Raw genomic sequence first — 27,768 nt, 5'->3', positions numbered from 1 at the left:
AGAATTCAGTTTTCATTTTTTCAGCCCTAATGTAATCTCTTGTTGAAGTGTTCTTCCAATTAAAATTTTAATTTCTAGAAGTTTGATTCAGTCCTTTTCAAATGTCGTTTGGCTCCTTTTCCTTATGATCTTATATTCTATTTTTCAGTATTTAAATCTGTAGCTAATGTAATTCTTTGTAGTTCTTCATTACTTCACTTGTGATTTGTTTACTCCTCTGTTGAGTAAATTGTATTGTAGGCCCATGTTTGGCAAGACATAAGTAGGAGTCCTTTGGGCATGGGATGAGGATATGTTTCTGGAACAGATTTGTGTTGGTTCTGCTGGGGATCCTGAGGGCTTTACCATTTTGGGATCTCTTTATGTTAATTTTTGGCTTGAGGTTTTATGCATCTTATGGTAATGTTAAGCCAAAATCTGAACTTACATCAAATCAAGGTGATGATTAGGACTTCTCAGGGGAGATTCCCCTCCCTGTCAGAATCCAAACCAGGACAGCAAACAATTCTGTGCAGTCCTACCACACTGGATACTGACTTTAGGTGGTCTACCTTTTAAATGGTTACATGGATCTTTATGTGAGGACCACAGTTCTACCTGACCAAGTAGCATAGGCTCACAATGTCATTCCTCAATCCCTTCCATTTGTTTAAGCTAAAACCTCTTATTAAACCCAAAACATCTCTGCTGTTTTCCTTGGGCTCTGGCTCTGATGTTAGTCCTAGGGAGTTACCTAGTGAGTCCCAGTTTAAAAAAAAAAAAAAAAAAACTTAAAAAAAAAACTTTAAAAGTCACACGGGGGGAAGCTGTTAATAACATATCTTCTGAATTTTTTAAATAGCAAGAGGTTTTGCAAGATAATTTGTCAGCCATACTGCTGAAAGTACAAGAGTTTTACTAAGTATAAATTACTTCTGTATTTCTGCATATTTCCAGAGATGAAAAGCAGTAACAAGGACATTGTTCTAAGAGAGATGTTGGCAAGGATAAAATAACTTGGAACACGGAAATGAAAGAGAATCATTTTAGGACTTCTAAGCTAGCTCTTATATTTGCAAAACTCCAGTAATAACATGAATTTGAAAATGACAGTGCATCAGGAAAGCAGTCTCCTTGAGATGTGCTCCCGAGGGAAGACACTTTCTTAATTACTTGCACGAATTTAAGCCCTCTGTTCTTACATCTCTAATCATGTTTTATCCTCTCCTCCTTAATCAACTTCTGACAATAACCGTCACATTTATTGCTCCTGCTTTTGCACCTTCAGTTTACTCATCAGTGCACAGCAATCTGGCTTTTTTCTCCTCTGACTCCTCTGTCCAAGGGCACCTGTAACATCTCAATTCCTAAATTAGATGTGCATTTTTAGTCTGTTGTAAAATAAAGAAGCTGAGTGGCTTTTGTACTTGGCTCCTTGAAGGGAGAATGAACATAATTGGGATTTTCCAAATACTAGGATGGTCTTTATGGGTGTTCCTTTTTTTTTTTTTTATGAGCCCCTTGGATTTCCCCTGAGCTTATGCTAATGAGATCACTCAGGATGGAGGCTGGTCACCAGAAATACTAATGGTGTCTAATTAATAATGGTGATTGGAGATTTGAGGTTTTGAATCAGCCCCACCTCTGGGGGAGAGGAATAGGGCTGGAGACTGAATTCAACCACATGGTCGGTGATTCAGTTGCTCAATATGCCAAAATGATATCCCAGTAAAAACCCTGGATGCTGAAGCTCAGGGAAGCTAACTGGTTGAACAGTGGTGTGCTGACAGCATGGCACTTGCTTATTCCATGAGGAGAGGGCACCAGGGAAGCTGTGTTGTGCACTCTCCCAGACCCTGCCCTGTGTCTCTCTTCATTTATCTGCTCTGATAAAATATCCTTGGTCATAAACGTGTAATCCAAAGTAATCATAATCAAAATGTAGCATTTTCCTGAGTTCCAGGAGTTTTGGTGAACTTCATTGGGGGCTGTGAGAACCTCCTGCACTTGGAGTCAGTTGGTCAGGAGTGTATGTGATGTGAGGACCTCACTTGTGTCTGGTATCTACAGTAATGGCAGTCTGGTTGTGAACTGTGGGGATTGTGCTAACTCCAGTTGACTGACATTAGAAATGAATTGTATTATAACGTACCAATATATACACAGTGGCTTAGTTAAGTTTGACGGTGTTAACCAGATCTTCCTTCTGCAGCTCTACCTTGTCTTCTGTGACTATAGTCTTTACCTTTTTTTTTTTTTTTTTGACCTCTCTTTTCGGATCCATCTTCCATACTCTAAACATTCCCTTTAACTTCTATTATAACTTAACAAAGTAATTTTGAGCAATGAAAATCATGCTCACGTTACTTAACTGAAAAAATGACCTACAGTAAAATTCACTTTAGGGAAGGTACATAGTCTGAGTGTTTATATCTATAGATGATTGTAATCACAGCAGAACTTCCTAACACTCCAAAGAGTTGCCTCCTGGTGCTGCTTGGTACTCAGACCTTTGCTGTCTTCCTAATCTCTGTCAACTATTGATGTGTTCTCTGTCCCTATGTTTTTGTCTCTTCCAAAAATCCTACAGCATGTAACTCTGGGAGATGATTATTCTACTTGGTACAAAGCATTTCCATGTAACCATTTTACCACTTGACATGTTCTATCCAAAATTTCTGTCATGTTACACCTTCTCTGCTATAATTCCAGACATTGTATGTTAAACTTCCAGCTGAACAGAACCACTGAAATTTGCCTTTTTCAGCATGTCTGAATTCATTAATACTCCCTGATCTCTTTCCTTGAATTAGCTTCTGGAGACAAGGGGGGGAACCATTGATTTCCTGCCCAATCCCCCTACCCCCCCACCCCTGCCCCAAGAGGAAATAACCTAAGACTTGAAGTTTAGAAAGATGACTGTCTTCCTGGTTTGATATGTGGAGTACAGGAGGAGATTGAGGGAACTGAAATTGGTTTGGGTTCTACAGTATTGATCCAGCTGAGTGGTGAAGGTCTCTTTAAGCCAATTGAAATAGAGAAAGAAGTAGAGGTTGGGGGAAAAAAAAAGTTAAGGGACTTGGATTGGCTGGACCTGATTGGATGATGTGAGCCATGAGGTATTAAGACACGAGTACTTTCATATGCTTAAATTTTTCTTTGCCCTTCCCTGCCAGTAGATCCGATCTTCTCGTGCTAAAATCCCTGTGCTTCTGCACTCCCTGCATCCTTCCGAGGTTGTGTGAAATTAGTGAGACACTGAACTGCTTGCTGAAACTAGGCAGACCTACTGATGGATATAGTACCTAAAGAGTTTATTTTTTTAAAAAATTTATTTTTTAAATATTTGAGAGAGCATGCACAAGCTCAAGGAGCAGGGGGCAGGTGCAGAGGGAAAGGGAGAAGCAGACTCACTGCTGAGCCCAGAGCCTGACGTGGGGCTCAATCTCAGGACCCTGAGATCATGACCTGAGCCCAAGACAGATGCCTAACTGACCGAGCCACCAGGGTGCGCCTAATTAAAGATTTTCAACTGCTTGTGATCTTATCAACACTTGACCAAGGTACATCTTACTGCTTATCTCGTAAGAGTCCCCTATACTTAATATATTGGGTGGTTTTTCCAGTAGTAAGGCAAAAGGGATTTTTGTAGATTTCCAGACCTTAGTTTTTTTCTATATCTGAATATGGAAGTGGCACAGGGTTTCTCAACCTTGGCACACTTGACATTTTGGGTAAGATGCTCTCTGTTGGGGGACTATCCCATGTCCTGTAGGATGGTTAGTTTTTAGTTAGAAAATCCGAGTACTTTTCTGAAGAGAAGCAGTGTAATTTAATAACCAGAAACTCTGACATGGGGGTGTATGAGTGTGTGGGCCATATTTGTGTTTTATAGTAGGGCTATACTTAATAATGATTAAAGAACACTTCAGAAGTAAAAGTTAATATGTGTGCATCAGGAAGAATATACTCTTTGACTACCCAGTATTAGAAATTTATGCGAAGTATTGTGGGCTTATTTTAAAAGAGCTGAAAAATAACTTGGCAGATGATGTTATTTTCCCGAACAAAGAATCTTAAGTAGAATTGACCATGGCTAACAGTAACTTGTACTGGCTTTCTATTGGTTAGTTTTGATCATGATCAAGTGCTTTGAAGCTCATAGTTCAGTATTAGGTGGGGGTCAGGTAATAAGTGTTCCTGGGCCATTGGATTCTGTATCTTACTGAAGGGAAAGAAACATTGGTATTAAGTCCTACGCCTAAAGAAGCAATTTGATTTGTGAGAAAGCAGTGAAGTCTGATGATCTAGTGGGAAAGTTGAGGCATATTTTGACAAAAGTTGAAGTGCCCAGGGCAGGTGGTGAATTATTCCCTGACTACTAGGGAATGAGGTAAAACTTGATCTGTTCCTGATGTTGCAAAAGCTGCGTGAAAAGCTTTTCTTTTGCTTATCCAAAACTACTACCCCTGTATATTCTATGTATTACTCTCAAATGAAGTTGGAGAAGGGGGGCAGATCAAGGAACCATGGTATGTCTAGGAATTAAAATGTAATAAAGCTTATTAAATATTGAGAACTTCCATGAAGAATACTTCAGATCATATTAGATTTAAGTTAAATGGTACTACTTTAATTTTCACAAATTAAAGTTGAGTATATCAAATGCGGGCCTTATTCTTGCTACATATACTGTTTTTTAGGGGCCCTTGGAGTGATAGAGCAATTTGGATAGGTTTTCATAAAATACTTGCATTTCCATATTGAATACATTATTTTTTATGGAAGGAGATTTGAGGTGGTATTTTATCAAAATATGAAATACTCAATCTCATAATGGCCGATGATTACCTTTAGAGATGTGATTATGTAAACATGTATTAAGTAGTCTTAGACTAAAGACAACTCAGCTAAATGAAATTGTAATTATATAGTCAGGATTTCTATAGTGCATTGTCATAATTAGCTTGAATGCCGAAATGTGAGTAGGAATGCATGTCAGCACCTGCTCTGTGTATGGACAAGTATTGTTCAAATGTGCTTTTAAAAATAGAAGAGGTGGGGTTCATTTTTCCACATTGTATGATTTGTATCTATGATGATTTCCATGCATTGACATGTGGAAATACTTTGATAGATGAGCTTGAGAGGCAGGTAATCACTGTGGTGCTGAGCTGTTAAGCTTCCATTCAGGGCTTATTAGGCTAATTCCAAATGAGACAGTATATCTGACAACTTCAGAATTATGCTTAATATAACTACTACTAGAGAGATGGCTTTATTGTAGAGACAACTAAATGACTCTGTCCATACTTGGGTCTTAATTTTGATGCTTTATATTTCAGAAAAGATGGATATAACTGATGATTTAGGTTTCTGGAAAAAAAGTCTCTTTCTATGGAAACAGCTATGGAGCACATGCCTGTCAATTTAAGCATCTTTATTCTAGATCTGTTTAAACCAGATAGTTGAGTGAGTAGTAGTTGGAGGAAAAATAGGATCGGCCAGAGTGATTTTTTTTTTTTTTTGACATGTGATTCTTTTCATGGGCATTTTGTTGAGTAAGCGAGTTAGTCACCTTGTGCTTTTATAATTTTTTAATTTTTTTAATTTTAATTTTTTTATTATGTTAGTCACCATACATTACATCATTAGTTTTTTTTTTTTTAAAGATTTTATTTATTTATTTGAGAGAGAGAGAATGAGAGACAGAGAGCATGAGAGGGAAGAGGGTCAGAGGGAGAAGCAGACTCCCTGCTGAGCAGGGAGCCCGATGCGGGCCTCGATCCCGGGACTCCAGGATCATGACCCGGGCCGAAGGCAGTCGCTTAACCAACTGAGCCACCCAGGCACCCACATCATTAGTTTTTGATGTAGTGTTCCATGATTCATTGTTTGTGCATAACACCCAGTGCTCCATGCTGTAAGTGGTTTTCCTATTGCACTACTTGATAGCTGATCTCTAGCCCTCCATTAAACCAGAACCTTACAAAGTCTGGAATATATCAATCCTACCATAGTAGTATCACAAATGTGGATGGTTTTCTTCTCTTGAGAAGTTTTTAGTGGTCAAAGTGAGAGTCCATAAATACACTTTTAGAAATTAAAAAAAAAGGGAACGTGAAAAGCACTTTGGACACCTCCAGATCTACCACCTGAACATTACAGTTGCTTTAAAACTATATCCCTGCCTCCTCGATCCTATTTATTTCCCCCACATGGATAAACATCCTGAAATTTGTTTTTATTCATGTTGCCCCCCCCCCCATTTTGTAGCACGTATTCCTAAAGGACATACTAGGTTTCTATGCTTTTTTATACCCCTGTAAAAAAAAAAATTATTTGTACGATTCAACTTCTGTTTTGCTTTTATTTTGACAGCACTTCTGCCAAAAAAAAAATACATTTAGGGACATGTATTCTTGTGAATCTTTGCAGCTATCATGTGTTCCTGATCACTGCTTTATATCACCATTCATCTATTTGTAGTTGGTGAACATGTTTTCTTTATTTTTTGCCAGTGCAAGCATTGCTAGCATGAACATTACTATTAATGGTTTTTTTTTGAATACTATTAATGTTTTAAGTACATGGGCAAGGATTTCAGTAAAGTCGAGATAAATGCATATTACCATTTTGGTCAGATGATGCTAAATTACTTTCCAAATGTGTACAAATTCTACTCAATAGGGTATAACAGGAGTTTGAGTTAGAGCCATGTCCTTTCCAATTCATACTGTTAGATTGACTTTTTCCAAATCCAGTTAGTGGAAAATGTTTTCTCTTCGTGGTTTCATTTAGTCTTTTGTTAATAGGTTGGGCAATTTTTCAAGTACTTAAAGATTTATGTGTTCTCATTGAATTGCCCATGAGAGTCTTTTGCCCCTATTTTTTTAATTTAAATTTTAGTTTTATATTGGTATTTTTCAAGTAAAAACTGATTTCTAGGAATTAAATACTGTACACACAAATACTCTGCTAGTTATATGCCCTGTAATAATTTTCTAGCAGTTTATTTTAATGTGAAACATACTAATGTCTTCATTTACGGCCTTTGTTTTCTGTATGAGATCTGAGGGAGGAAGGATGGGTGCCTTGGTTTCAGATTGCAGCAGTGAAAACATTGAAATGTATGCTGATGTGGGGTAGTTTGAAAGTAATGGGGCTTGCTGATGGATTCGATTTGGAATATGAGCGGAGAGAAATCCATGATCAAGGTTTTGACAAGAATAATGAGAGGAATAGAGTTGACCTTCATGAAAATGGGAAGTGTATGGAGGAGCAGGTTTGGAATATGTGGTATGTGTGAAATCAAAACTGATTTCAGTATGTTATAGTTGAGGTGTATCTCTTGATTTGAGAAGTTAAATAGGGTATTTGGGTATGAAAGTTCAGAATTGAAGGGAACATTCTAGGATAGCCGGATAGATTGGGAAGTTCTCATATAGACAGTATGTGAAGTATTGTAACTTGATGAGGTCACTTAAAGAATGAGGGTAGCTAGAGAACTTTGAGGTCCCAGTTTGGGAACATATGACCATTTAGAATGAGGTTTTAGAGTGTGGGAGTAAGGTGGTTTGAACATTTTTTCTGAAAGCTACGTGAACAAATGCTCTTGAGAAAACAGAGTTCTCCGTTGGATTTGGCCATGTGAGGGTCATGGGTGATATTGCTAAATAAGTTTTTGTGGATGTGGGGAGACATAATCCTCATTAAAGTAGATTGCAAAGAACATGGGAGGAGGCAGACATTGGAGATACTAAGTAGTACAGATAGTTCTTCAACAGACTTTTGTCTGAAACTGACTAGGAGAAATTTGGTCCTAGTTGGAAGATAGGTGTGATCAAAGGAGGAATGACTTGACTTGAGATGTCACAGAATGCCTGGACACTAATGAAGATAGTTGAGTAAAGGAATAAAAATTGATGGGGCAGGATGGGAGGGGGACTGTTGCTGTAGAGAAAGACTTGAGAAGGAATGGGGGCCAGTGAGTAGATAGAGATGCTGGCTTTTGCATAGGAGCTTGGGAATTTTTATAGTTCTCGGAATAAATTTTTAACTTTTTTGTTACACATTAAGTGTTTTCTTTCTGACACTATTGTAAATGAATTTTTTTCTTTTTGAATGGTTCATTGCTAGTACAGAGATAGAAGTGATTTTGTTGTTTTTGTTGGTCTGGTCCTGTGCCTTCTTGCCAAATGTGTTTATTCCTAGCTTTTTAAAGGGAATTCATCAGGATTTTCTATAAAATATTATCTGCAAATACAGATAGTTTAATTCCTTTTGGATGCCTTCTGTTTTTTCTTGCCTAATTTTCCTGACTAGAACTTCCAGTACAATGTTTAATAGAAGTGGTGACAATGGATATATTTTTGTTCCTGATATTAAAGCGAAAATAGTGTTTATCAAATATGATGTTACCTGTGGGTTTTTCAAAGTTGCCCTTTATTGGCTAGAGCAAGTTCTGTTCCTAATTTTGTTGAATGCTTTTTTCATGAAGGAGCGTTGCATTTTGTCAGATGCTATTTCTGCCTCTGTTGGAGTGTTTTTGGATTTTTTTGCCCTTTAATGTGAGAAATGACAATGATATTTTTGGGTATGTTTAATCAATTCTGCATTCATCGTATAAATCCCACTTGGTTATGGTATGTAACACTTATTGCCAAATTTGGTTTGTTAGTATTTTGTTGAAGATTTATGCATCTGTATTCATCAGGGGTTTTGGTCTGTAGTTGTACTTTTTTGTGATGCCTTTGTCTGGTTTTGGCAGGACTCATCTTAAAGAGTGGGTTAGGAAGCATTCTCTCCTATATTACTTCTTGGAATAATGTGAGGAATTGGTATTGAAGATTTTTCTTTTCTTTCTTTTTTTTTTTTTTTTTTTGGTATAACCAGTGAAGCTGCCTGGATTTTCTTCGTGCGAAATAAAAATTTCTAATTCCGTTTTCATACTTGTTATAGGTCTATTCAAATTGTCTATTACTGAATCAGTTTTTGGAGTTAATGCCTTTCTAGGAAACAGAAATTTCATGTAATTTGCTGAAAATTCCTTATTTCTGAGAGGTTGGTAGAAACACCACTTTGATTGCTGATTTCACTAATTAGAATCTCCTCCCCCACTTGGTTCATCAAGTTAAAGGTTTGTCAATCCTGTTAATTCTTTCAAAGAACTGACTTTGGATATTGATCCCCCCCCTCTTTTTATACTCTCTACTTCATCTATTCTAATCTCTATTTACTACTTACACTTGATTTAATTTGAGGGTGTTCTGTTGTTGTTGTTATTGTTGTTTTTCCAAAAATCTTAAGATAGGAGTGTAAGTCTTAAGGTAGAAGGTTTTGGCCTTGAGAATGTCTTTATACATAGACATGCACAGCTATAAATTTCCCTCTTACAACTGCTTCAGCTGCATGCTGTGTTTCATATTGTATCTTTTCATCTCAGTATCTTCTGTTTCTCTAATTTCTTCTTGGTTTCATTATTAGTATGTTCACCTTCCACGGTTTTGAAATTCTCACATGTAAGTTTTTTGACAGATTTTTTTGAGGTATAATTGATAAACATAAGTTTCGGTTGTACAACACAAGGTTTCAACATTTGTTTACATTGTGAAATGATCACCAAAATAAGTTAACATCTGTCACCATAGTTAGAGTCCTTTCCTTAGGATTTTTAATATCTCTAAGCAACTTGATACTGTGGAGTATTAATTATAGCCCATGCTGTACATTACATCCCCAGGACTTAATTTGTCACTGGAAGTTTTACCTTTTGACTGTTCTCATCCATTTTGCCCACCTCTGTCCCCCCACTTCTGGCCACCAATCTGTTGTATCTTTTACCCTTTACATATATAGGTGAGATCATAAGGTATTTGTTTTTCTCTCACTTGCTTCACTTAGCACATTGCCCTTGAAGTCCATCCATATTGTTGTTGAAAATACTTACTTTGTTGAAGCAACTTCATTATGGCTGAAAAATACTTCCTTGTGGATATATGTAGCACGTGTTCTTTTTCCATTCATTAGTTGGTAGACCTTTAGTATCAGTTCTAGATGGTGATAGTCTCCCTCCCATTTCCTCAGAACTTACTGTTACTGTTGTATGTGACTTGGCTGCTCTATTTCAGTGAAGTCTTGTTTCCCCCTCCCCAGTGAACTCTCTAAAGTCACTATACAGAGGATGCAGTCTTGGGCATGAATGTAGCCAGCCTGGAATGAAAGTTTAGTAGGGTTTCTTTTGCCTTTTTTTGTTAATCTCTTACTGTCTGTGATACCACACTCAACTGATAAACTCTATTCATTGCCTGCAATTGCTTGCTTGCTTGCTTTCTCTCTTTGTCTCTTTCTGTCTCTCTCCCTTTCTCTCTCTCTCTCTTTCTGTCTCTCTGTCTCTCTTTCTCTTTCCCTCTTTCTCTTTCACTCTTTCTCTTTCTCTCTCTCGCTCGCTCGCTCTCGCTCTTTATCTTTCTTTCTTACAATGCCTGAGCTATAAAATGCTCTATAATCTGATTCAATTTAACTTTGGCTTCATGGCAAGGGTAGTTTTTGAGGTCAGTATTGGAAGTTTGCTCTGATTCCAGGGGGGCTGTTGTTACTTGTCTCTCTCTGTGGTTATCTCTGGTAAACTTGCTTACCAACAGTTGGGCTTTATGCTGTCTTGTAGCTAGCTACCACCTTCCTCTTAATTGCTTAGCATGATAGTCTCCATTTCTTTTGCAACTGCACTTAGGTTTAAACTTGGTCACAGTCAGTTACATACAAGGTGAGTTCCCTTTGGGAGAACTTGATAGTTCTGTTCTTACAGCCTGTCTCTCTCCCTGTAAAAAATCACCACACTGCTACTCAGTGGGGCATGATATCTTGTTTTTCTGAGTGACACTCCTACTTCATGAGCAGAGTGGTCCATGGAGATATTTGAAGACTCTTACCTTTTTGTTATGCTTCTCTTGGTGTGAAACCTCTGCCCTATGTGAGATTGGGGGTTAAGGGTGGTCAGGGCCCAGTATACATTCCGTGTTTACTTTGCCTGGGGTAGATATTCCACTTGGTAGTGAAGGCTATGTAGTGGGAAGGGAGTCTCCAATCTCTTGTCCACGGTAGGCTTTAATTTAGCCTCTGTGACCTGGGGCTGAGTAGGATGGGAAATGCTAGCGCTCTGTCCTTTGAACTGGGAGATAGGGGGAGAGGAAAGCCCCATCTTTTCAGCCATACTTAGTGGAACTTCAGTCACACTGAGCTGCGTGGATGATTAAGGGAGAAACAGATCATGACTTGAGTACCACAGGCTCTGTTTTTACCAAATTTTAGTTGATACTCTTAAAAAAATGTTTCATCTGGTGCATGCCCCTTCAAGGATTTTAAATGGTTGTTGTAAAATATTTTTCACTAGTTCTTTTGCTGGAGAGAAAGTCTGCTAAAGTCCTCATGCTGACACTTTGTGACTCATTCTCTTTTTGATGGATTTGCTTCATGGCCTGGTATAGAATTCCAGTATTACCTATACATAGTTGCAATATAAATAGAACTTTTCCCTTAAAAAGCTGTATGTGTATGTACGCATGCAAATCTGTTTCTTTTGTTTTTTTTTTATTGATAGGTGTCAGGCTTGACCAATTGGGTTTTCTTCTTCTTTATCTTTCACCTAGTTGGACATCACTCCCTCCCTATCAGCCCTGGTGGTCTTCTCGTTTTTGCTTTTATTTCTAGGCTCCAAACTTCTACTTGAGTCACTGGAAATGGTGACAGTTTATAAACTGTCTACTTGGCTCACATATTAGCTTTGATTTTCAGCCAGTCTCTGGGATTTTATAAGCTAGTTTATGCTATCTATCTTGTACAGATACTGTTCTTCTCAAGATCAAATTGGCTGACTCATCGGTTTGGGCTGTAATATCTATGTGTTTGTTACGTGGAAGATAACTTATAGAGGAGGTTTGGTTAATGGCCGACCACAGGAGAACTGTATTTTAAAGGCATTTCTCCAAAAGAGTTGTCTGGTAATGACTTTCAAGACTACAATGAAACACTACTGAAGATAAAGGGGATAAATTGTCAGGTATGAAGGTACCTTTGTGTAATGTTGAGATGCATCTATAGGGGCGACAGCTTTTATCAGAGCAATTAAAATCAATGGCTACTTTACCTGAGGGAATGTTGTTCTAAGATGGTTTGGAAGGAATGGTTGTTCACAGGAATTAGAATGAGACATAAATTCTTTGTTACTTAGGCTCAGTCTCATTTTGGGGATCTTTGGGAATAGATCTGTTGCCTTAATTATCTGTGTTGAAAGTAAAACTTTTGAAGGCACATTAATAAATATTGATGTGTCCCGTGTCCATTTTTTCCACAGTTACTCTTCCTTTCCCCTTCCACCTTCTTGGAATACCCCTTGGATCTTAGCATTCTGATCTAGTATTAGATTTCAATGGCCAGTGAGCAAAAGAATTTGTGAACCTATAATGGAAAAAAGAATCTCTCTTTCATGGAACTGTAATATTGAGAAAGAGGGTTTTTGATAGTGAAATACTGCTTTAAGAACCAAATCAGCACTTGTTCAAATATTTTCTTGAGGTTACTTGTTAAAGCTAGGACTAAAATCTCCCCAAAATGCGAGAGGTCAGGGTTTAACTTTGAAATAGGTTCTAGATGAAATAAATGTTAACTGGATCTCTATTTGTTCTTTAGGCAGCAGGAGCAATTCGACCTCTTGTGTCCACTGTAATCAGTCCATCTGCTGATGGTTGCTTAGACCATTCACTAGAACGTGCCAGACACAGAGCAAGTGAAATGCCACAGGCTTTTCTATTTGATGTGATCTATGAAGCATATCAGCAGGTAAGAATCCTGATTTCTGAAAATGGCTATGTTGGGGGTCCATAAGAATACTCCTCTTTTTGGAGATTTGCTGGAAGATTCCATGTATAGTTGGACTCAAGTTAAAATTGCTAACAGTGAAGTAGAGTGGTTTCACAGCTGAGTCACAGGAGAAACACATGCAGGGTTTGGGAGAATTCATGTGTATTCTTGCTTAGGTTCTTATCTTCCCCTGAGGGGTCACACAAAGCATCCTCTTTACCCCTCTCCACCAGCAATGAAAACTTAGCGACATGTGGGTGATGGCTCTCTTCAGGGAAGCCCGTTAGAGTCTGGGGTTCAAGGTGTTTTTGGGGTTGGTCACATAGGCAACCCCTGCCTCAGCATGTACAAAAGCTTCAGATTCCCAGAAGAAAAGCAGGCGTCTAACATGAGCAATGTTGTTTATGCAAATAGTCTGAGCATAGTTAAACCACACTTAACTGTTCACTGAGAAAACTACAAGAGCCAATTTCCCATATCCAGGTGGAAGGGTAGTCTTTCTAACCATTTAAGGCCTGTGTGGTAAGTTTCTTGCACAGCTGTAGATACCTTTATCATTTGAATTCACAAGCTAACTTCTTCTAAAGTCTCACATAATCAATTTGTGTTCAGAAATTTTTTTTTTTTTGTTTTGAAAATGCTTTGGGACCTTTTGCTGACATTTATTGCAAATTTATGGATTAAATAGTTACCGATTATTAGATATTTTGCTTATGAGAAACTTCCCAATGAAATAAGTTAAAACTAACTCACTGTTCGGCTGATGTTAAACAATCAGTGAAGAGTTTGGAATAGATGGACTTTTAAGAACATGAAGGTAGTGGTAATAGGAATATTGACATTTATAATACAGAAATGCCTCTTACCTTGGATAGAAGCTGGTCACATACATAATAAACTGAATGAATCTTGATTGGTTAGTTTTAAAATGAGATGATGTAAATAAGAATCCATTTAAATGATATGAATAGTCTGCTGTGGTTTGTACTGTTTTCTTAAAATAATGAATTTGGTGTATTGGAATTTACCTGTATATGGCCATATCATTGTTAAGCTATCGTAAATTTTTTAAAATTTTATTTAAATTCAATTAACATATAGTGTATTACTAGTTTTAGGGGTAGAGTGCGGTGATTCATCAGTTGCATATCACAACCAGTGCTCATTACATCACGTGCCCTCCTTTAATGCTCCAATTTTTTATTCAAATACTGTGTTTTATAGCCTAGATGTTGTAGAGTTAGACAACATCTACCTTATTTCCTGAAATTATTCATCTTTAAACACTTGGAGTTGTCACCTATCATTTTTCCTAATATATTTTAGAAGAGAAATTGAATATGATCTCATGTTCTGCACATCAGAGAAGCATTTTTTTGCTGGAGAATTAAGTGCTAATGCACTGAGGTACTGTTTCTCAAAGTGTGGTTCCCAGATAGCATCAGTGTGCTTTGGAACTTGTTAGAATGCAAATTCAGGGGCACCTCAGACTTACTTAATTAGAGACTGTGGGAATGGGCCCCGGCAATTTGTGTCTCAACATCTCTGCCATGTGATCCTAATGCACACTGCAGTTTGGGAACCACCACCCTAAGGCATTCACCGTATGTAATGAATTAAACAGTCTTGTACTGCATTCTTGGGAGAATTCAGAAAATAGTAACATGATGATAATTATCTGTGTTCTGTCGTTCAGATGAGGAATTCTTAATCATGGAATTGTTTTGAAGGTTTTGCTATAAGATCGTTATTTAATTTTTTCCCAAGTTTTTATTAAAATTCCAGCTAGTTAACACAGTGCATTGTTAGTTGTAGGTGTAGAATTTAGTGATTCATCACTTACATAGAATACCCGGTGTTCATCACAGCAAGTGCCCTCCTTAACACCCATCACCTGTTTAACAACCCCCTCCAACTCCCCTCCCATAACCCTCAGTTTGTTCTCCATAGTTACGAGTCTGTTTCCTGGTTTGCCTCTTTTTGTCCCATGTTCATTTGTTTCTTAAATTCCACCTATGAGTAAAATCATGGTATTTGTATTTCTCTGACTGACTTATTTTACTTAGCATAATACTCTCTAGCTCCATCCATGTCTTTGCAAATGGCAAGATTTCATTCTTTTTAATGGGTAATACTCCATTGTGTATATATACTACGTCTTCTTTATCCATCAGTTGGACATTTGGGCTCTTGGCATGATTTGGCTATTGTGAATAATGCTGCTATAAACAGGGTGCGTGTATCCCTCTGAATTAGTATTTTTGTATTCTTTGGGTAGATATTTGGACAAATACCAGTACAAATGCTGGATCATAGGGTACTTCTATTAACATTTGAGGAGCCTCCATACTCTTTTCTAGGGTGGCTGCACCAGTTTGCATTCCTACCATCAGGATAAGAGGGTTCCCCTTTCTCTGCATCTTCACCAACACCTGTTGTTTGCTGTGTTGTTAATTTTAGCTATTCTAACAGGTGTGAGGTGATGTCTCATGGTAGTTTTGATTTGCATTTCCCTGACGATGAGTGATGTTGAGCATCTTCTCATGTGTCTGTTAGACATATGTCTTCTTTGCAGCAATGCCTACTGATGTCTTTTGCCCATTTTTTAAACTGAATTATTATTATTTTTTTTGCATGTTGAGTTTGATAAGTTCTTAATAGATCTTGGATACTGACCCTTAATCAGATATGTCATTTGCAGATACCATCTCCCATTCTGTAGGTTGACTTTTAGTTTTGTTGATTGTTTCCTTTGCAGTGCAGAAGATTTTTATTTTGAAGTCCCAATGGCTTACTTTTGCTTTTATTTTTCTTGCCTCAGGAGACCTATCTAGTGAGAAATTGCTATGGTTCAGGTTAGAGAGGTTACTGCCTGTGTTCTCTGGGATTTTGATGGTTTCCTATCTCACATTTAGGTCTTTCATCCATTTTGAATATGTTTTAGCGTATGGTATAAGAAAGTGGTGCAGTTTCATACTTTAGCATCTTGCTGTCCAGCTTTCCTGACACTGTTTAAGAGACTATCTTTTTTTTTCCATTGGATATTCTTTCCTGCTTTGTTGAAGATTAATTGCCCATATAGTTGCAAGTTCACTTCTGAGTGTTCTGTTATGTTGCATTGATCTATGTGTCTGTTTCTGTGCCAGTACCATACTGTCTCAATCACTACAGCTTTGTAATACAACTTGAAGTCTGGAATTGTGATGCCTCTACCTTTGCTTTTTTTCAAGATTGCTTTGACTATTGGGGATCTTTTGTGGTTCCATACAAATTTTAAGACTGTTGTTTCTAGCTCTGAAAAATGCTGGTGATACTATGATAGGGATTGCATTAAATGTATAGATTGCTTTGGGTAATGTGGACATTTTAACAATGTTTGTTTTTCCCAGTCCATGAGCATGGACTATCTTTCCATTTCTTGACTTGCTTTCATCAGTGTTTTATAGTTTAAGAGTACAGATCTTTTTTCTTTTGGTTAGCTTTAATCCTACGTATCTTACAGTTTTTGGTGTAATTGTAAATGGGATTGGTTCCTTGGTTTCTCTTTCTGCTACTTCATTATTGATGTATAGAAATGCAATAGATTTTTGTACATGGATTTTTGTGTAACTATAATGAATTTGTGTATCAGGTCTAGCAGTTTTTTGGTGGAGTTTTTTGGGTTTTCCATACAGAGTATCATGTCATCTGCAAAGAGTGAAAATTTGACTTCTTCCTTGTTGGTTTGGATGCCTTTTATTTCTTTTTGTTTGATTTCTGAGGCTAGGACTTCTGGAATTATGTTAAATAACTGTAGTGAGAGTAGACATTCCTGTCTTGTTCCTGACCATAGAGGAAAAGCTGTTTTTCCCCAGTGAGGTGATAGTACCTGTGGGTTTTTCATATATGGTCTTTATGATATTGAGGTATGTTCCCTCTAACCCTCCTTTGTTGAGGGTTTTTATCATGAATGAGTGTTGTACATTGTCAAATGCTTTTTGTACATCTGAGAGGATCATATGGTTCTTAGCCTTTTATTAATGTGGTGGATCACATTGACTGATTTTTGAATATTGAACCACTGTTGTAACCCAGGAATAAGTCCCATTTGCTTTGTGGTGCATGATCCTTTTAATGTACTGTTGGATTTGATTTGCTAGTATTTTGACAATTTTTTCATCTATGTTCATTAGTGATATTGGCCTGTAGTTCTTTCTTAGTGGAGTCTCTGGTTTTGGAATGAGGATAATGCTGGCCTCATAGAATGAGTTTGGAAGTCTTCCTACATTTTTTTTTTCTTTTTCGTTGGTAGAATTCCCCAGGGAAGCCATCTGGCCATGGACTTTTGTTTGTTGGAAGATTTTTGATTACTGATTCAATTTCTTTGCTGGTTCAAGTTTTCTATTTCTTCTTGCTTCAGTTTTGGTTGTTTGTTTCTAGGAATTTACCCATTTCTTCCAGATTGTCCAATTTGTTGGGATATAATTTTCATACTATTATAATTGTATTTCTGGGATCCTCTCTCATTTGTGATTTTATTTGGGTCCTTTCTCTTTCCTTTTTGATAAGTCTGGCTAGGGTTTTATCAATTTCACCATTTTTTTCAAGGAAGCAGCACCTGGATTCATTGATCTGTTCTATTTTTTTATTTTCTATATCAATAATTTCTGCTCTAATCTTTATTATTTTCCTCCTTCTTCTGGCTTTAGGCTTTGTTCTTTTTCTTGCTCCTTCAGTTGTAAAGTTAGGTGGTTTCAGATTTTTCTTGTTTCATGAGGTAGGCTTGTATTGCTGTATACTTCCCTCTTAGGATTGCTTTTGCTGCGTTCCAAAGGTTTTGGACCATTGTGTTTTAATATTCATTTGTTTCTATGTTTGTTTTTGTATTCTTTGATTTCCTGGTTAACCTGTTCATTTTTTGGTAGCGTATTGTTTAACCTGCATGTATTTGTATTCTTTCCAAATTTTTCCTAGCGTTTCACTTCAAGTTTCATAGCATTTTGGTTAGAAAAGATGCATGGTATGGTCTTAATCTTTTTGTACTTTATGAGGTCTGATTTGTGACCTAGTAGGTGATCTGTTCTGGAGAACGTCCCATGTGCACCTGAAAAGAATGTATATTCTGCTGCTTTAGGATGAAATGTTCTAAATATATTAAGTGCAACAGGTCCAGTGTATCATTCAAACTCACTGTATCCTTGTAGATGTTCTGATTAGATGATCTGTCCATTGATGTGAGATGTTTAAGTCTCTTAGGGTTATTGTATTATTAATGAGTTCCTTTATGTTTGTTATTTTATATATTTGGGTGCTTTTTGGGGGCATAAATATTTACAATTGTTAGATCTTGTTGGATAGCCCCCTTTATTATGATACAATGTCTGCATCTTTTGTTAAATTCTTTGGTTTAAAATCTAGTTTATCTGTTATAAATATGGCTACTGTGGCTTTCTTTTGTCATCCATTAGCATGATAAATTGTTCTCCATCCCCTCACTCTAATTCTGCATGTATCTTCAGGTATAAAATGAGTCTCTGGTAGGCAGCATATAGATGGGTCTTTTTTTTTTTTTTTTTAATTCATCCTGATACCATCTGTCTTTTCATTGGGAGTGTTTAGTCTATGTACATTAAGAAAAATTGATAGGTATTTAGTGCCATTTAATACTTATTTTGTCACTGTTTCTGGAGATTTTCTGTTTCTTTCTATTCTTTGTCACTTTTCGTCTTTGTTTCCCACTCAGAGTCCCCTTTAGTACTTCTTGCAGGGCTGGTTTAGTGTTCATGAACTCCTTTAGTTTTTGTTTGTCTGAGAAAGTCTTTATCTTGCCTTGTATTCTGAATGTAACTTTGCCAGATAGAGTAGTCTTGGCTGTGGGTTTTTCCCATTCAGCATGTTGAATATAGCATGTCACTCCCTTCTGGTTTGTCAAGTTTCTGTGTAGAGATCTGCTGGGTAGCCTTATGGGTTTTCCCTTGTAAGTTAGGGACTTCTTTTGTCTTGTTCCTTTTAGGATTTTTTTCTTTATCACTATATTTTGCAAATTTAACACAATATGTCTTGGTGTTGGCCTGCTTTTGTTGATTTTGATGGGAATTTTCTGTGTCCCCTGGTTTGGGATGTCTGTTTCCTGCCCCAGATTAGGGATGTTTTCAGGTATTATTTCCTCAAATCTTCTGCTCCCTTTATCCTCTCTTCTTCTTCTGGGACTACTATGATAGGAATGTTAATCTGTTTGATGGAGTCACTGAGTTCCCTAAGTCTACTCTCGTGATCCATAGTTAGTCTTTTGTTTAGCTTCATTATTTTTCATTCTACCTTCTCTATCACTTACTCTTTCCTCTGCTTCTTCCGTTCTTGTGCTTGTTACATCCACTGTGTTGTGAATCTGTTACTGCTTTTTTCATTTCTGACTGGTTGTTTTTTAACTGTATTTCTGTGAAGAAGTGTCTCCCTGATGCCTTACATGTTTTTCTCAAGCCTGGCAAGTATCCTTATGACTGTTGATTTAAATTCATCAGGCATATTACTTGGATCTGTTTGATTAGGTCTCTGGCTGTGACTTTTCCTTCTTCATTCTTTTGAGATAGATTCCTTGATCTTGGCACTTCTTCTAAGTCTCAGTCATCTTCTGTGTTAAAATAGCCTGTTATATTTCCAGCTCCTGAGAGTAATAGCTTTCTGTAGAAGAGGTCATATAGTGTCCAGGGCCTGTTGCTTCAGGGAGTATCCCTGGTGTGTGCCACATGCCCTCTGCTATTGTGCTTTGCAGCTCTATCCTTTAGGCCACTTGTCTGCAGAGGCTCTCCTTGCCTGTAGTAGGCAGTATTTGATCTTGGTGTGAATGTGGTGTTTTTTAACTAGGTGTGCTCTGGTCTGTTTGTTAAACGAGACCTGATGGTGCTTTCACTAGTCTTGAAGCTTTGCAGAACTCTGGTCAGAAGACATGGTGTATGCGGGGATTTCTGCTGATCTTCAGAGGAAGGGGCCTGCTGCACTTGGACTCAGGCATACTTCTTTGAGAAAAGTAGCACAGCAGAGTATTTTTCTTGTAAGTTCTTAAGAAAATTAAACATAAATGCACACCAGGACTCTTAAATACCTGAAATAATTTGCTCTTGGGTTTATATAATCAGTATACATATTTTGATTTTCACAAGCTTATAAAACAATACTGAACACTTGGGAAGAAAGTGAAAGTAAAAAAAAAAAAAAAGACCATGCTTAAAGTTATAAAACAAACCCTCCTGCCCCACCCCCCAAAAAAACCCCAAACCCATCCTTACCGAAGAGTGGCTTCCTGATTTTGATCAAAATGAGTAGGTTTTAACATGAGATAACTACATTGAAAGCAAAACCCACCAGTTAGAATTCCTATAAAACTGACTAAACATGTTGAATTGTTTTTCAACTTCTCACATTTTGTGGAAATGCATTAGTAAACATTGAATATATATTCGGTGCTGGAATGCAGTAGTGACTAACAGGCTATCTTTTATGAAGATTTCATTTTCAAATATAACTTATTAAAGCTGAAATAACTTGTCAAAATTATTAGCATCATTTTTTAAAAATATTTTTCGAAGAGAGTCCTTCCCCATGTGTATTCTTGGCTCTTTTTTCAAAAATTGACGCTCTATACCTGGGTTTATTTTTAGGCTCTCTGTGTATATGTGTCTGCTTTTATGCCAGTCCCATACTGCTTTGATTACTACAGATTTGTAATACAGTTTTAAATCAGGAAGTGTATTACCTATGGCTTTGTTCTTAACATTGCTTGGGCTGTTCCAAGTCTTTTGTGGTTCTGTGCAGATTTCAGGATTGTTCTATTTCTATTAAAAATGCCATTGGAATTCTAAGTGATCTACAGACTCAATGTAATCCTTTAGGTTGTATACATATTTTGACAATAATCCTACTAATACATGAACACAGAATATTTGAACATTTATTTTCAGATTCTTTCATCAGTGTCTTAAAATTTTTGGTGACAAAGGTTTTACCTTTTGTTTCAATTTATTTCTGAGCACTTTATATTTGATATTGTAAATATTTTATTTTTATTTTTTAAGATTTTATTTATTTATTTGTCAGAGAGCAAGATAGCGAGAGCAGGAACACAAGCAGGGGGAGTGGAGAGGGAGAAGCAGGCTTCCTGCCGAGCAGGGAGCCCGATGTGGGACTAGATCCCAGGACCCCGGGATCATGACCTGAGCCGAAGGCAGACGCTTAATGACTGAGCCACCCAGGCGCCCAATGTTTTTTTTTTTTTTAATTGAGGTCATTTCTAATAGTATAAAGGAAAAACTGATTATTGTGTGATTTTTGTATCTATAGCTTCAGTGAATTTGTTTACTCACATAGTTTTTTCAGAGTCTCAGGTTTCTTTATATAATATCTGCAAAGAGTAGCAGTTTTATTTCTCAGTTTGGATGCCCTATTTCTCTGGCCTAACACTTGGCTAGGACTTCCAATACTACATTGAATGGAAGTGGCAAGATTATGGGTATCCTTGTTTTGTTCCTCAATTTGGGAGAAAGAGCTTTCAAATCATGACAGAGTATGTTGTTAGCTGTGGGCTGGTCATATAATGGCTTATATTATGTTGAGATATGTTCCCTCTGTACCCACTTTGAGAGTTTTTAATCATCAAAGGATGTTCAATTTTGTCAAATGCTTTTTCTGTATCTATTGAGGATCATTTTTTTTTATCCTTAATTTTCTAAATGTGCTAAACAACACTGTTGCCCCTCCCCCCCCCACACACATTGAACCATTCTTGCCTTTATGGGATAAATCTCACTCGATCATGGTGTATGATACTTTAATGTATGCTGAATTTGGTTTGCTAATACTTGGAGGATTTTTGCATTTGTGTTCGTCACGGATATTGGTGTGTAATTTTCTTCTAGAGTTCTTGTTTAGTTTTGATATGAAGGTAATGCTGGCCTTACAAAATAAGATTGGAGGTATTCCCTCCTGTTTTTTAGAGTTTGAGGAGGATTGGCATTAATCATTAAAGTAGTCAGTAAAATTATCCACTGAAGCCATCAGGTTCTGGACTTGGGTTTGTGATCTTTTTGATGACTGATGGATTCTCCTTACTGGTAATCATTCTGTTAAGATTTTCCATTTCTGATTCAGTCATGGGTAAATTCCTAGAAATACACAACTTACCATTTCTTTTAGGTTGTACCATTTATTGGCATATAATTGTTCAGGGCAATGATCTTTGGTAGTTGTGTTATCACTTAAAGTATTAGGTATTTTGCTTACAATTGAGACTTCTCTTTTCTTGGTAAGTCTAGCTAAAGGTTTCTCTATTCTAATTTTTTCAAAAAAACCAGCTCTTGCATTGATCTTTTTCTATTTTCTGTATCCCCTATTTCACTTAATTCTACTCTGATCTTATTCTTTCAAACTTTGAGCTTACTGTTTCTCTGTTTGAGGTGTAAAGTTAAGTAATTGTTCTTGTTTCCTTTTAAAAAAATTTTATTTTTTCTTGTTTTTTAATGTAGGGACTTATCACTATAAACTTTCCTCTTAGAACTGGTTTGGCTCTATCCTCTAAGTTGTGGTATGTTGAAAAATTGCTGGATTTGCTATGGTCCTTTGGGACTGATGAATGCATGCCCTGTTGGCTATCAGAGGTTCTAGGTATTTTGGGGTCCCATCTGAAGAAGCAGCTGCAAAATTCGGGGCACCTAAATATGTGTACAGCTTCTTCCAGGGAGATACTGGTGACTATTTTATTGTCGAAGCAGTCTAGAGGGTGGGAATGAGGGAAATGTCTACTGGCTTCCCAGTCTACAGAGAAGAGTAGCCAGCTTGTCAGTGTGCTATATTAAAAGCCAGACTCCTTAGGCATAGCCTGTGAAGTTTGCAGTTAATTCCTCTCTTCCATCTTCCTTGAAATGAGTCCTTTTCTTTCGGTTTTGTTTGATCCCTACAGGGATAGCTGCAGTTGGTGCTTATATGTACATGAGTGTTGAAAAAACTGCTGTTCAATTTGCTGTAATGTAGTGTTCTGGGCCTTGTGACCACAAGCTTAATAGATGTTCAGAGTTTGATGTCTCAGGATCCTGTATGTCATATGGGGGTCTTAAAGATTTGTGATACAAACTCTTTGATCATTAGGGAGAAGTTGTGAGTTGGGAGTGTCCTCCTGATTGTATGATGCTGTGCTGGTTTGACAGTAGTTTAGGATTAGTTTCCAACTTCTCTGACTGGTTTGATGTAGGCATTTTTCTCACTTGACAAGTGTGTAGAAGTCACTTAGCTGGGTTCTAGATAGTTTTCAAATTAAATTGCTTCTGGTGTGGCTGTACATTTAGTACATCTGTGGGAGGAGGGAAATTCAGGAGTCTATGTTGCTGTCCTGTTTGATTCCCTCTGTGAGGATTGCATTCTAATGGGGGAGAGTCTGATCTTTCTGCCTTCCTCTTAAAAGACTCTCAGTGTCAGGCCCACCAGGGTAATTCATGACCGTCTCCCCATCTCACAAACATTAATTGGATCATACCTGCAAAGGCCCTTTGACATAACAGTTAATGTACTCAGATTTTGGGAAAGAGGACACCGACATCTTGGAGGGGCCTTACTCTACCACAGGAGATAAGGAGGAATTAGCTAAGAGGATACAAGAGAGGTTGGCTATAGGGTAATGTAACAGAAGCCTAGTGAAAAACATGTTTCAAAATTGAGCATTTGTAGTAATTGCTGCATATTGGTTTAAAAAATAGAAATGATCATAAGCCTTGGAAATGTGAGCTGACCACTGTTGGGGGACCATGGTCAATATGGAAACCTGTGTGGATTTGATTTACCAAAGAAAAGGAGGGCCTCCCTTTGGAGAAGCTTCCATGAATATTGAGCAGAGAAACAGATGGGGTGGCTGAAGGAGGTGATAGCTTAATTAAAATGGATGATGTAACATACTGATATTCTGATGGAATGATTTAGTAGAGGGGAGCAAAAAGTGATGCCATATTAAGAAGTGATAGGATATAGCATATTAATGGTTTTGGAATTGATTTTTGAACAGGATAATGGATAAGTCATCCACACAGATAGGAAGGAATAGTTAAGTATGTGTGTAAGGTTGTAAATAGATTTGGTGAGAGGCTGTGAAGTTTGTCTACTCTTTGTTTTTTATTGTCTTACTGATACAGGGAGTGAATCATCAGCTGATAGGGAGGTGGGTGAGATGTGAAGGCTTGAGGAAAGAGAAGGTTGGGAATGGTAATTACTTGCTCTTACTCTCTTCTATTTAGCCTAAAATACAAAAAGCCCAAAGGAAAAAAAATCTGTCTTCCAGGGCTATTTATGGGCATTTCTGTAATAATGACTAAAAACTTGGCTTAAAAACAAAATAGAAGACCTTTATTATCCAGGGTTTAATTTGTCTGTGTGGAACTCCTGTAGAGAATGCATAGTATTACCCATTTATGGGGAGTTGAGCAAAAATTGGGCTGTTATTAAGATCATAAAAAATTCAAATATGTAGAAGAAAATCTCTTAATAGGATATGAAAAAAAATGGAAGATAGGAAGGTTGAGGTTATACATGACTTTCTTAATTAAATAATACTGAGAGGTCATAGGTGTCCAGATGACATTGTGTATGTCTACCTGCTGGCCTGTTACTCCCCCCACCATTTCTGCTGTCTGCTTTCCTTCATCCTCTCATTTGAGTTTCCTCCTTTCTGGAACTTGACTTTCTCCTACCTTGCTACATATCCTTTAGATAATGCCTAAATTACCACTTAGGCAATCCTTTCCTGTCCCCCTCCATTCCCCTACCCACAACTAGATTAGGCCAACTCCCTACAGGTTTCCTAGTGCCCTATTCTGTTTGTTTTTTTCCTGCCCAGCACCAAAATTAAAATGGAAAAATTACCTTGGAATTGGTGTATAAAATGTCTAACTCTCCTGCTAGACTGAGTCCTGGGAAGCTACTGAGTTAATAGCAACCTGCCTGGTATATTAGTCCCAAGTAAGTATTTTTTGAACGAAAAGGATATCCAAGAGTGTGTGTGCATATAAATATACAAAAAAAGCCTATGTACTGGTTCTTCGAGGCCACTTTGTCTAGGTATGAACAATGTTCCCACTGTTGATTTACGTCCCTGTGCAAATGTCACCTCCTAAGAAGCCTTTACTGATAATCTTAAGTAAAATAACCTTCTCTATCATGTCCCTCGATTCTGTTTCAGTTTTCCTTATCAGATACCACTATTTTACATAATTGTATTTTTGCTAAGTACTTGTGGCTTCCTGATGATGGTATGTCAGTTCCATGAGTTCAGGGTCTTTGTCTTGTAGCACCTGGAAGACTTCATGGCTTGCACTAGGTTCTTAATACTGTCCAATGAAAGAATTTCATACACATACTTATGTATATGTAGATACCTAATGCTAGGTATGTTGATACTAATGTAAATGAGTTGAGAATGGGGATAATATACATGTACGTATTTGTATATTTATAAATGCTTCCTGAAACCTTTAAGAAATTCATCTGAAAATATGGGAAATATGGGTGAATATTTGTCTAAAGTTGGTGATTGGCAGCATTTTTGTAAATATGAGCTTCTCATTCTGTGTTTCTAGAAATCAAATAGCAGACATTTGTTAAGAACTTTAAAGGTCACCTAAAGTTGTATTTTTGGAAGCTACAGTGGAGCATGAAAATGCTCATGATTGGATGTTGATGGGATAGGGTATAAAGTTGTGTTGACTACATATGGTACATATTTATACTTATGTCTAAATGTAGGTGCCTGTCAGTATGTAAAATTAAAAAACTAGTTGTACATATGAATACTGAAATGTGTGTGTCTGGATTGATAATAACTTATAGCTCATTAAGTGAGAAGTGTGAGAGAGTTAAGATAAATATTTGTATATTTGATTTTTACTTTTCCACGTAACTAGGTGTTTACTCTTTGGTTCTTAGGTTCTTAAAATCTATTTCTTAGGAGTATTTAATGACAAATTAGGAAGTTGCTAAAGGAAAAAAACTGGTAACTTGAACAAAGAAATTCAGTAGTAAATGATGCTGTCTCTAGGAATATGATGAAAATTTCAGATTGGTCCAGAGAATTCTTACTAGGTAATAGGAAATATTTTTCTGTAGCTTTATGAAATAGATTTTCCTACTAAGGAGCTTTTCAAACTGCATAAATCCATTTCTTGAGAATTGGTGTAGATCATATTCTGAAATGATACACAAACTACATTTTAAAATCTCTTTACAGACCTGGCCTTATTCCTAACAGTCCAGCTTTTATGTTTTCAGAGAATTTTATTTTATTTTGAGAGAATTTTAGAAGGTAATTTATTTTCATGAATACGTACATACATAAAGTACACAGAGGACTCAACCAGTGACAGGTGTTCTCTGTGGTAATATGTCCTTTTTGTTTTGCATCATAGATTTCACTGTGGAGACAGTTAATATTCAAATATTCTTATAATGGAGATTGAAAAGCTATATTATATTGAAAAGTGCTTGTTTATTGTGAAAGGGTAAAAATGCCTTTAAGGAAAAAAGCAAATACAGAATTGTATTAAGAGTGTCTTTTCTTGGGCGCCTGGATGGCTCATTCGTTAAGCATCTGCCTTCAGCTCAGGTCATGGTCCCAGGGTCCTGGGATCGAGCCCCACATCGGGCTCCCTGCTCGGCGGGGAGCCTGCTTCTCCCTCTGTCTGCCGCTCCTCCTCCTTGTGTTACCTCTCTCACTGTGTCTCTGTCTGTCAAATAAAGAAAATCTTAAAAAAAAAAAAAGTGTCTTTTCTTCATATCCACAAACACTGGAATTTTCAGAAGTTTTACTGCTATTTTTAGAGTTGCCCATTTGTTATCCCTTATCTCTAGTGTGCTAAAGGAGTGGAGGGGGGGGCCTTGATGGATGTTGACTTGGGCCTGGATTGAATTAAGAGGTGGTCAGGGAGAGCCTCAGAATGAAGAGTCTCCAAAGAAACCTCACGTTATAAGGGGTTTTGAAAGGAAAAGTAGGGACGCCTGGGTGGCTCAGTTGGTTAAGCGACTGCCTCCGGCTCAGGTCATGATCCCGGAGTCCCGGGATCGAGTCCTACATCAGGCTCCCTGCTTGGCAGGGAGTCTGCTTCTCCCTTTGACCCTTCCCCCTCTCATGTGCTCTCTCTCCATTCTCTCTCTCAAATAAATAAAATCTTTAAAAAAAAATGAAAGGAAAAGTAGGGAAGGGATAAGAGAAGGGCATAAATTGATTAACAAATGGAAAACTGAGGAAGGGATAGAAATTAAAAGATCCTAAAGGGGAAGAGTGTGTGAAAGACAAAAGAAAGTAGGAAGAAAAGTGAGTTGGAAGGAAAGGATCTAAAGATGAAGCTTGCGGAGTTGGAAGGAGCTGACTTGTTCCCTGAGGATAGCTGCTGACCATCAGTTTGCCTCATGAGTGTTCACTGTAAACCACAGTAGCAAGTTGCACCTCTCCATTACTAGTAAAACTATGATCTGTGCAGTATTTGTAGTGCTCAAGTTAAAGTACATCCACAATCCTGCTGTTCGGGAGAGTTACCAAACACTTTCCAAAGTTTTACTTCTCCCCATTTGTTTAATTTCTTGTGATTTATTTCTCTCCTTCCCACTTCTATTTTTTTCTTCTACCAATTCTTCTAGGTAGGCTCATATATGCCTTATAAGGTCTTTGTGCTGTCAGACTAGGTGACTGACAGACAAATTGTATCTGGTGGGTTCCAAACTGTCCTTCCCATCTCATTCCACCATCTAGCTCCTCCTCATGATGGCTAGCCATGAGTGCTGTTGACCATCATCAGTCTTGGTTCAGCAGATTCACTGAGGTGGTAGCTACACTTGAGCACCTGTTGTTCACAGACCTCTCCATGACTTCTCCTCAAAGTCCCCCTTTGGTGTCCAGGGAGGTTTGGCTTGTCAGATTGACTACTT

The 27,768-nt window shown here is 37.4% G+C and overlaps 1 protein-coding gene across 1 annotated transcript in view; it reads left to right on the top strand.

Moving 5' to 3' along the window:
* The window catches only part of CRPPA (CDP-L-ribitol pyrophosphorylase A), a 292,423-nt gene that overhangs the window by 27,047 nt on the left and 237,608 nt on the right, over positions 1 to 27,768 (top strand). Inside the window, exon 4 of the mRNA XM_028117376.2 lies at positions 12,667 to 12,816. Within this exon, the coding sequence (XP_027973177.2) occupies positions 12,667 to 12,816 (150 nt within the window). The remainder of the gene's footprint in view (positions 1 to 12,666; positions 12,817 to 27,768) is intronic.

This window comes from Eumetopias jubatus, unplaced genomic scaffold (genome assembly GCF_037043125.1).
Source record: "Eumetopias jubatus isolate StellerSeaLion01/CBP00866 unplaced genomic scaffold, mEumJub1_p1.0 scaffold_14, whole genome shotgun sequence".
In the NCBI taxonomy this organism is placed as follows: Eukaryota; Metazoa; Chordata; class Mammalia; order Carnivora; family Otariidae; genus Eumetopias; species Eumetopias jubatus.
This window is presented reverse-complemented; position numbering and strand designations above follow the sequence as displayed.